Here is an 11,620-nt window from a genome sequence, read left to right on the forward strand (position 1 = left end):
CCAATGTCTTTTATTCACTGTTTTTGTCACTTATACTTATACACGCATATACACACACACACAAAAGAATCAAGTTTCAACCAAGAAGGTGAATGAATTGCTATCGTTAGTCGTTTTTTTTTTAGAACAATCAGATCCGTTGGATCGAAGCGCTCAAACTCTAATACCCCTTCCGATCATGCACATACTAGCCGTTGGCCAGCAATCACCGCGCGCACGCGCAGGAGTCGCAGTTGTGCGTCTCTGTCGCATCACGTTCGTGACGCGACATATGTAATTGTTAATTATTTGTTGAGAGCTTTAATTTAAAAAAAAAAAGAAGCAATTCGGTTCAATAGAAGCCGAGATAACGTTATTTTTTCCAGTGCGCTTCATTTTGAAAAGTCAATGTCAAGTTTTTCGAGCGGCCGGAACAGCTCGCCTCGGCCTTCCCCCACTCCGCTACCCTTGCGAGTGTATGATAGAGTCAGAATGTTTTGTTAGTTAATAATATTATCGTTGAAAAAATAACGGTGATTGATAGTTGCATTCGTTTACATATAAAAGTTCAACATTTCGTTCGAATGTATACCAAATTTCAGCTTTTAATGTTTATAAACAAAGGCGTGGTGATTTTTTAANTCCATCGCTTCCAGGAAATGTCTCCATAATAACTCCAAGAGGCCACCGTGAACATCCTATTGCGTGATCCTCCATCAAAAGAACCACATCTCCAACTTTGAGCTCCGTCGATGATTCATGCCATTTTTGTCGTCGTTGTAATTCATGCAAATATTCCTTTTGCCACTTACTCCAAAAATCTTGCCGAGCCTTAGTGATAAAATTATAGGTCGAAAGACGATTATCAGGAACTGAAGTGATAGTTTCTTCAGGTATAAAATTAAACGGTCGTCCTATTAATATATGTGCCGGTGTTATAACTAAAGGATCGTTTGGATCAGCTGAAATGGCATATAGTGGTCGAGAATTTAAAACTGCCTCAATCTCAATTAACAACGTATTTAGTTGTTCATACGTTAATTTATGATCGTGTAACACTCTTTTCAAATGATGTTTGAAACCCTTTACTGCAGCTTCCCATAGACCACCAAAATGTGGTGATAATGGCGGATTAAAATGCCATTGTATACGTTTGGAAAGTGCAAAATTTTCTATGGTTTTTTGGTTTTCTGATGTCTCGATTAATTGATAAATTTGTTGCAAATCTTTATTGGCGCCCACAAAATTTGTGCCATTATCAGAATAAATATGCTCCGGTCTTCCTCTTCGTCCTATAAATCTACGTAATGCCGCTAAGAAAGCTTCAGTCGACAAATCGGTAGCAAGTTCTATATGCACTGCTTTAGATACCATACAAACAAATACACAGCCATACGTTTTTATAAATGTTTTGTTGCGATATCGTTTTTCCTTTATAATAAAGGGACCACAGAAGTCTACGCCAGTATGACAAAATGCTGGAGCTTCGTTTACTCTTACTTCAGGTAAATCAGCCATCTGAGCATGAGATTTTTTCGGTCGTTGCCGAATACATTCTATACATTGGTGAATTATTTTTCTAATTTGATTTTTCGCATTCAAGATCCAAAATCGGTTTCGAAGACTGTACATCGTAGTTTGAATCCCCGAATGTAAATTCTGGTTGTGAGTTTCACGTATCAACAGATCACACACGTGATGTTTATTTGGTAGTAAAAGAGGATGTTTCGTGTTATAAATTAAATTTGCCCTTTTTAAACGACCACCAACACGAATTAATCCATATTCATCCAGAAAGGGATTTAACTCGTCCAAAGAAGTTCTTTTCCGAAATGGAACTATAGTACTATCCTTATCTTTATCTTCAGCCGTAGCAAGTAATTTTATTTCTTTGTCAAATCTTTCTTGTTGTATTTTGGAAATAATCCATCGTTCAGCATCTCGTATTTCTGTTAATGATAGTTGAGTTCTCTGGCTTCTGGTATTTTTTAAAGTTTTCAAATTTTTCCAACGAAACAGATATGCCGTAGTTTTGATAAGACTTGAATATGAGGAAAATCGATCATAGAACTGAGAAAAAAATTCACTCTGTTTCTTTAATAATAAACATGTTGCTAATTTTAGTCCAGGAAGCTCCTTTAATTGTACGTTTGATTCTTCAGGCCAATCAACCTCAGGTTTTGATAACCACACAGGACCGTTAGTCCAGAGAGAATTTCTTAAAAATTCAGAAGGTAATTGTCCACGAGAAAGATGATCTGCCGGATTATCATCAGATCGTACATGTCTCCATTGAATTTCGTTTCCTAATGACTGAATATCTTTGACTCGGTTTGCTTCGAAAGTCCGTAAAAGATGCGGTGCCTTTTTAATCCAACTAAGCACTATTGTAGAATCTGACCAAAAAATCCTTCGATCTCTTTTAAATGTTAATTGTAACCTTATTTTTTCGTACAATTTCTTTAATAACGATGCTGCACATAACTCAAGGCGTGGTATAGTTATACCCTTTAAAGGCGCTACTCTGGATTTGCTACATAACAAACGCACCATCACCTTTCCTCTCGAATCAGTAGATCTGACGAATATGCATGCGCCATATCCACGAATACAAGCGTCGCAGAATCCATGTATCTCTACGTTTACTGGATCGATAATCAAACATTGACGAGGTATTGTAAAGCTTTGTAATAAAGGTAATTGATTCGCTAATAAAGACCACCTGGTTTGAATTTCCTGAGGCAGAGACTCGTCCCAATTGACTCCCGCCTTCCAACAATCTTGCATGAGCACCTTTGCATATAGTAATACTGGTCCCAGCATTCCTAGAGGATCAAAAATTTTTGATATTTCTGACAAAACAGCACGTTTAGTGTGTATTTTATTTAAATTTATCGATGCCACTGTGTATTTGAATAGGAGTTTATGAATAGGATTTTCTTTGATGACGCAATCCAGGTTGAACAATTTATTATTTAGATTTTCTAAAGCTGATTCGTGATTGGAAGCCCACTGTCTTATGGTAAAACCACCACGACTCAATAATTCGATCATTTCATCTCGGATTGTTGTTATTTCTTCTATTGAATTGGCTCCAGAAATAAAATCATCCACGTAAAAGTCTCGAAGTAACAATTGACTTGCCTTCGGAAATTCCTTAGCTTCATCTCGAGCCAACTGTTGAATCGTGTGAATTGCTAAGTATGGAGCCGATGCTGTACCAGATGTAACTGTATTTAATTGAAATGGTTTTATTTTACCTTGATCGTACCAAAAAGTTTTTTGAAACTTTCTGTCATCGGGATGAATTAAAATTTGCCGATACATTTTTTCAATATCAGCAGTGATTACATAACGATGTGTTCGGAATCGAAGCAATTGTTCCATAATGGTGTCTTGAATAGTTGGGCCTACCATGAGCACATCATTTAAAGAAATACCAGTCGATGTTTTAGCTGAGGCATCAAATACTACTCTGACCTTAGTCGTCTCGCTAGCTTCTTTGATAACTGCATGATGAGGTAAGAAATATCCTTCACTTGAATCGTCACATCTTGACATATGTCCCAATGAAATGTATTCGTTCATAACTCGTTCATATTCCTTTCGAAGAAAAGGCTTGAATTTAAATGTTTTTTCGAGATTGCGAAACCGCTTAAGGGCGTGTAGTCGAGATTCTCCTAATTGAGACACATTATCTCGAAATGGTAAACGCACGATATATTTGCCTGTACTATTTCGTTCAGTATGTTCACTGTAATGTCGTTCACAAACTAATTCGTCTCGTGTTTTCGAAGGTTCATGATCAAGATCTTCGATCGTCCAAAATTGTTCAATAATCTTATCTAATTTGATGATATTGCACGACGAGTTTTTGCGATTGTCCATATTTTCCGATCCACCAGCTACTACCCATCCTAAACGGGTTTTTTGCAACACAATTTCAGTTTCATCATGTTCACATTTGATTTGACCAACCGCTAAAACGGAAAGTGTCGTTCTTGAAGCCAATAAAACATCAATGGGTTTAGGGCTATGAAATTGTGAATCCGCCAATTGAATATTCTTTGGTATATTAAATAATTCACGAGGAAAAGGTTCGTTAGGAATGAAATCTGCTATAGTTGGCACTATTAAAAAATCTAATGTTCGTTGAAAATTATTGTAATTTGAATTTAATGTAGCTCTGATGTATTGATTAGAAATCATGCCTAAACCGTTGAGTGCTCCTATATTGACCATACAATTTTGCTTGGGTAAGTTTAATGCTTCTGCAAACCGTTTTGTCATTAGATTCACTGTTGAGCACGAATCCAATAAAACACGAGCTGCAACTAATTGTTCATGTCTATTTTTAAAATTTACTACCGCCGTGGTCATCAATTGTGAATCAACTGGATAAGCTGTTGTAAAATCACGATATCGTGTTAGTCATAAAGGAGCATTACATCCTTGTGCTTGTCTAGATTCCAAATTGCTTTGAACCGACTCTCGTCGATTTGATTGGTGATCATTGTGTAACTGAGTTTTCTTATCAGCATGAAGAAGTGTATGATGCTCACGATTACATTTTTTGCATCGTTTTTCATTTGTGCACTGAAATTTGTGAAAATTCAGACAATTACGACATAAATGTTGAGTTTTTATGAATTCCCAACAATCTGGAATATTCAATCTTTCAAAAGCTGGGCATTGATAAAGTCGATGTTTATCTAGACATTTCGGACATGAAGTAGACGTGGAGGTGACAAAGGTTTGTCCATTCAATCTTGGCTGTTTATATTGAGATTTATCTGAATTTTCTCCTAATCTTTTTTTTGTTGCGCTACGAGTCACTATATTATTCCTTTCTAGAGAATGTAATTTGAAAATGGACGCTTGAACAAATTTGTACAGCTCGTTCAGTGTCGGCAACGTATTCACATCTAATCGTTCTTCCCATCTTGATCGCGTAGCTGCTGGTAGACATCTTTCAATATGTCTGATGATCAGTTGGTCAATTGATTTAACTTCCAATTGTTCTAACATACTGGCATGTTGTCGAGCAGTATCCATTAATGATGATAATTCTGTTGCAGATGACTTTGTTATAAATGGTAAATCAATAATAGCATCGAGATGTTCAGACACCATAATACGCTTTTGGTCGTACGAATCGAGTAACGCTTGCCACGCACGAGAATAATTCTCTTCACTAGCCGGAAATTCCGCAATTTTACTGAGCGCGGGTCCGGACAGCGAACTTTCTAGTTGTGTATGTTTTACTAAATTACTTATATCTGTTCGAGAATGTACCAAGGCAATAAACTTATTCTTATAAGTCAGCCATTTTTCTCGAGAACCGTCGAAAGTTGGAATTTTTACTGTCGGTAATTTCGGCATATCTTGCCGCTCAATTATAGTAACATTGCTAGCATTTTGCGATGAATTTTGAATAATGTTTTGCATTTTATTTATCTGTGTAGCTACTTCGTAGTAATTAGCTTCTATTTCAAAAAAAAAAACAAAGCGGGGATGATCAGCCTTTAACAACATGAGTTCATCATTGTATTTCATATAGTCTTTGTATAGACTTGAAACATTTGCCAATCGCAGATTTGCGTTAACAGTGTTGTTAACTTGTGGTGAACTTATATATTTGTTTAAATTTTCTATATGTTTTTCAAGCATTTCACCTTTACGCACAATGTAGGCTATACGATTTTCTTGAGCTGCCATTGTTCTATTGTTATCACTACTAACTGTTTTACGTTTGAGGTTACTTCATAACCTCACAGGAGGCACCATGAATAATTTTAGCTTTCTAACCGTCGGTGGTTTGAAGGCTCATTGAATGAGAATGTTTATTAAATTAGAGGTTTATTAAATAATCACAACACTTTTTATGGAAAAAAAACCTTTCGGTAAAAAAAAACCAATGTATTTTATTCACTGTTTTTGTCACTTATACTTATACACGCATATACACACACACACACACACACACAAAAGAATCAAGTTTCAACCAAGAAGGTGAATGAATTGCTATCGTTAGTCGTTTTTTCTAGAACAATCAGATCCGTTGGATCGAAGCGCTCAAAAACTAATAACCCTTCCGATCATGCACATACTAGCCGTTGGCCAGCCATCACCGCGTGCACGCGCAGGAGTCGCAGTTGTGCGTCTCTGTCGCATCACGTTCGTGACGCGACAGATAGATGGTCCCAAAAATTCTGAAAAAATTCAAGCAGATTCTTTAAAAAATTTTAAAACTTTTGATCGTTGCATTTTTCCGTTTAAGTACTTCTATATCGATATAGAAAATAAAAGAGATTTGTTTATAATGTGGAAAATCCTCTAAAAAATGGGCCCTAAGGCCCATGAGATCGAATTAAGGACAGGGAGCTTCATTATTGGGTACCAGGAGACCCCAAAAAAATTTTGGAGCACACCATGACTCGGAGCTGGGGTGGTCTCCTTGTCAGTGTACACCAATAGAAGAAAATTTTCCATTTACTCTTGAATAATTTATTGATATAGCATTGATTGCTTCAATTTAAATTTGTTTGAAATTCGAAGTAAAAATTCGAAGTAAAAATTCGAAAGTAAATAATAAAATTATGTTAATTCGACTGTAAATAATAAAATTATAATGAACTTGTTCATAACGGCTTTTCTTATCATTACAGTAACGTCAATAATGTAAAATACCGTATATCGTAGCTTTCCGGTATTTATCGCTGAAAATTTTTTTGAAAAAATGTTTTTCAAGTTCGTACATGAATTTAAAGTATATCATTATGTATATGATTTTGTTCTATGGGAAAAATGCTAACTGAATCCATTCTCAAAATTTCTCCTAGATTTTTTCTCCTCATTTCCTACAAGGCGAAAGCGGGTAAAAGTAAAAAATTTTGCTTTTTCGAAGCACAAAAATCAATTTTCTGAAAAAAGTTATGATCCAATCTTTAATCTGAGAACGCCATTTGATTCTACAGATAAAAATACACAAAAAACAGTCTCTACCATTTCAATTTCCAGCTATAACCGAAACAGGTAATACATTTAATATCAACTATTTTCGTCCGATTTTCAGACCCCGTTTTTAAACTTTAAAAATCTATCGCCAAGGAACCAGTAACTTTTTCGACATTCTGAAAACGGTTTTATTCATTGTAAGACTTGAATTTTCTAAAAATATAATTTGTAAAGGCGATTTCGAAAATTTTTGCAAAGTGAACCACCCCTTTGTCAAACATGCACAAGCGCTCTAGAAAGACAGAGTTACACAACGCCGCATAGATGTTACCAAGGCATGAGCGTCGACACACACAGGCTGTCGTGACGTGCCGCAGTAGAGGGAGAGTAGTAGCGTCTTGCCACTGCTGAACGCTGGCCTTGACCCGTGTACGCTGCTAGGGTCACCGAGCGACCGGAGTTCCGAGAATAACTCGCCCAAATATGGGTATATAGAATGGCACATGTGTCGTAGGTCGACAATTGACCAATAACATATTATTTCGCAACTTGGAAAAAACATCAAGATGTTCTCTTACTGAAAATATGCAGGAATAAATAAGTATATAACCGGGGTAAAACTTAAGCTCGAGGCAGATCTATTAATAAAGTTGTAGAGTGAAGCTCAACATAACATCAAACAAAACATCTTTCAGTATTGTTACATATATTTCACGATAAGTGTTCGAGAAATATTCGAACAAGGCAGAACACACGCACGCCTGTACTCACACACGTTCACGTGTGTGCAGACCTGCGCGTAACTCTCGCTGTGAAGCGAGAGATGGCGTCGCGCCGCGGCACGTGCCGACGGCATCTCTGCTAACTGCGCATTGTTCGCGTACACGGTCTTCTCGTTTCTGCACTCGACTAATCAGCACCTCGCTCGTGTCTCGTGCATCTACTTGGTCAACTGCGAGAATTTTCCCGACGTCAGCTCTATAAGGCTACATCGAGCATCATCATCTTGGACAGCTTCATCAACTCAACCGCCCTAGATCGTCTCAACAAGCGCAAGCCAGTCAACAAGGACTTTTCGGCAAGCTCTTTTCATCGCTCTACTCATCGAAGCGCAACTCATCGGTCTGCGAATCGGAGTCAACTCATCGATTGCGACCAGGTAAAAAAACCATCCAGACTGCAATTGAAGACCAATAATGTCTACTGCAGGCCTGGTGGAATCTTTTTGTCATCACCTCCACTCTCGGGATTATTTCGGCGCATCTCACTCGCACGAGCACACGACGAGTGAAAGTGAGGTTACACGGTGCCATGTGCAATCTCACGTGAACTCGGCCAACTCATCCGGCTGCTCACACCTGCGCACGAGAGGATTAATTTAACCTCTTGTGTGTTGCTCCGGTCTGCTCACAAATCAAGTTCAACTCGCTGTGAACTCAAGAGAGGTGTTGCACGTCTAAAGTGCAACAACTCACGACAAATCAGAGTGGATTAATAAAATCAATCTTGTGTTGACAACTCAATCTTTGTATAAAGTCTTTGAGAACTAAGTGTGAATTAATACAATCTCGCTTCGCGTTGACTACTCAATTTATTGGTGCAATTATTAATGATAACTCAAGTGTAAAATCAATTGACTAATTCAGTGAACTCAACAATGTTATAATTGTTATCAACATTTTCATTATCTAGACTCAGTTTTTATTAAATTAACAGTGTTTTTGAGTGATTAATAAAGAAAATTGTGAAAATAGAAATTTATGAGATTTTGCAGTGTTTTCCTTTGAGACCCTATCATGCACCCATCCTTTTTACAATGATTGTTTAAACAATTCTCAAACAATAAGTTAATGAAAAATTGTTACATCAAAATTGTCGAGTCAATTTATTTGATCAAAAAACAAGTAATTTTGAAAAAAATTGTTTTGTTTTTCGATAATCCAAATGAAAACCATTTGAAATCTCATGGTTTTCGTGTAAATATCGCGTCCTTGATACCTAAACTAAATTTAAAAGTTAGACTTGGTCACTCTCATATTTTTTTAACCTCATTTTTACCAAAAACACAGTACTAAAAAAAAGTTTCGAAAAAACCTTTTCTTGGAACTTGATGGGACAAGTATTACTTATTAAGTAATACTTCCTGATTTGTCTTCGCGATATTCATTCGATAGAATTACAACCACTGTAACCCTAACTCGTCAATTCCAACAGGCAACGCAGGGTGCAAGAGTGACCTGCTAGATAGATTCCATTTTACACCTGGATCCACATAATTACAATTTTCGTCTTCAGTGTCTACGCTCCTACGAGTCTACTGACGTCTAATTCACGGCCCTCTTCGCAAACATTGCAAATGAGTTTCTCGACAAGAAACTACTCGTCGTAGCAGATGACTTCAATGTCTGGTTAGCAGAGTGGGAATTCAGGATTATATATCTACTAGGTGAGGTGCTCTTGGACTCGCTCACCCCTCTCGAGGCGACAGGCCGACTTTTTTTATCTGCAAACAAGGCTAGTCAATCATTGACCTCACCTTTTGAAGGGATGCGTTTTTCACGTGGCTAATTGGCAGGTTAGCAGGCTGATCACCACCAGCAACCATAAGGCCATTATCTTCAAGATAAAGGATACTAGGTCTCACCGGCCCGCGAGACACCAGGGCTACAGGTGATCGACTCGCTCACATAACGAGGAAATCTTCACCAACATGATGACGAACTAGGTAGTTTTACTAGGGTCCACAAAAAAGATGGCAGCTAAGATCGTCATCGCCATCTGCTGCTCTTGCGATGCCTTAATGTCTAGAGTGGGTGGTTGCCACAATCACGAACCAGTTTACTGGTGGTCGGAGGAGATCACCTATCTAAGACGAGCATGCCTGCAAACCCGAAGACTCGCTCAAAGCACTACTGTTTTAGCCGGAGAACCTCTCCTATCGCTACTCGTGGAGGAGCGTAACCAGCTTTACCATCGCCATCAAGAAAAGGATGCTAGAGTGGACCCATCGACTGATCCTAGATATCATAGGTCGAGCAGAGGCATGGAGAGGTAAACTATTACCTTACTCAGCTTTTGACCAGGCACAGCTACTTCAAACACTACAACGAGCTCTACGACAACAGCATTAGCATACGATATCTGCTCCACTAAAATCGAAAACGCAGTGCAAATATTTTTCCACTGCCCGTGTTTCATCAACGAAGAGAAGGATTCAGGATACATCTGAAGAGGACACACCTGTGTTTATATAAATGCAATAACATGAAAATTAAGGATTAATATTACAATTTTTTGTTTCTGATGTTAAAATATGTTTTTACAGGCCCATTTACAACAAAAAATATGTCTGTAGTTCCTTTTATTATTAAAATTCATCCAGGATTCATATATATTGAATTGTATTTTTTGAGTCCTTGACCGCATGATTTTGAGAACAACAATTATTCAATTGGATGCCTTTAGGTCTCAAAAGTTTTGTAATTAAATTCTTTTCCACTTAAGTGTAGCAGATTTTTTATTTAGTTATTTTTTTAATCTATACTCATCTCCAAATATAGCAATAAGCGTTATTAAAATAGCTATTTTTGTCATTTTCTTTGTACTTTTATATGAATAAAAATTTCAAAGTTTCTTGAAATTCTGCTACACTTAAGTGGAAAAGAATTTAATTACAAAACTTTTTTAGACCTAAAGGCATCCAATTGAATAATTGTTGTTCTCAAAATCATGCGGTCAAGGACTTAAAAAATACAATTCAATATATATGAATCCTGGATGAATTTTAATAATAAAAGGAACTACAGACATATTTTTTGTCGTAAAAGGACCTGTAAAAACATATTTTAACATCAGAAACAAAAAATTTTAATATTAATCCTTAATTTTCATGTTTTTGCATTTATAGGCATAAACACAAGAAGATAGATTCGGAAAAACCTTGTCCAGCTCATGCTAGAAGACCAAAGAATATCCAGGCTGGCGCAAGAGTCAAGATCCGAGCAAAACCAATCATGAAAAGTCAACTCAAGAATGCAATGTAGTTACGATGCAGGTTACGCCCAACACCGAAGTAATGCCTAACGATATATGCTGGTGTGGATTCTCAACATGCAGGACCATTGGTCCACCAGCGGTGCGGTCTAATACTCGATGTATCACCAAATAAATTTCTTTTTAATGAACCCAATAAAAAACCTTTTAAAAAAAGCCCTCGTTGCTTAGTGAGTAAGAGCTTTGGACCTCCTGCAGTCAATGTTGTTTCTGAGGGCACGGGTTCGACCCCTGTGATTTTTTGCTCTATGAGGTCAAACTCGATTGCGAAGTGGTTCAGATTCCATTATAAAAATAATACTACAGCTGAGGATTCAGCCCTCAGACGATGGTAAAGGTCCAGTCACGATGAGGCACCGGAAAGCGAGGACAGCATCTACGAGATGGCATGAATTAGGCCATTCACAAGATGGCAACTTAATGGACTTGTTGTAAATAAGACTACGTATTTTCACGCCTATCGTAGGTTATGCGTAAGACTTGATTGAGTGAGGAAACATTTGAGCAGCTTGCTCCGTTCTCTCGAATACGAGCTCAGATGCGGCTGAGACATAAGCACAACCACTCGGTCTTCATAACTTAGAGATTTTTTTACTAACTCATTTCGTTTATAATAAAAATTTCATTACTT

At 37.4% G+C, this 11,620-nt stretch overlaps 1 protein-coding gene across 1 annotated transcript; it reads right to left on the reverse strand.

Moving 5' to 3' along the window:
- Positions 1-591: 591 nt before the first annotated feature.
- On the reverse strand, positions 592-5,697 carry LOC111694562. The gene is made up of 3 exons (XM_023463158.1): positions 4,605-5,697; positions 4,191-4,382; positions 592-4,121 (listed from the first exon to the last, which is right to left on the reverse strand). The coding sequence occupies exons 1-3, from the start codon at positions 5,695-5,697 to the stop codon at positions 592-594; spliced, it is 4,815 nt and encodes a 1,604-aa protein (XP_023318926.1).
- Positions 5,698-11,620: the final 5,923 nt, after the last annotated feature.

This window comes from Trichogramma pretiosum, unplaced genomic scaffold, assembly GCF_000599845.2.
Source record: "Trichogramma pretiosum strain Unisexual culture from Peru unplaced genomic scaffold, Tpre_2.0 scaffold28, whole genome shotgun sequence".
NCBI classification, from domain to species: domain Eukaryota; kingdom Metazoa; phylum Arthropoda; class Insecta; order Hymenoptera; family Trichogrammatidae; genus Trichogramma; species Trichogramma pretiosum.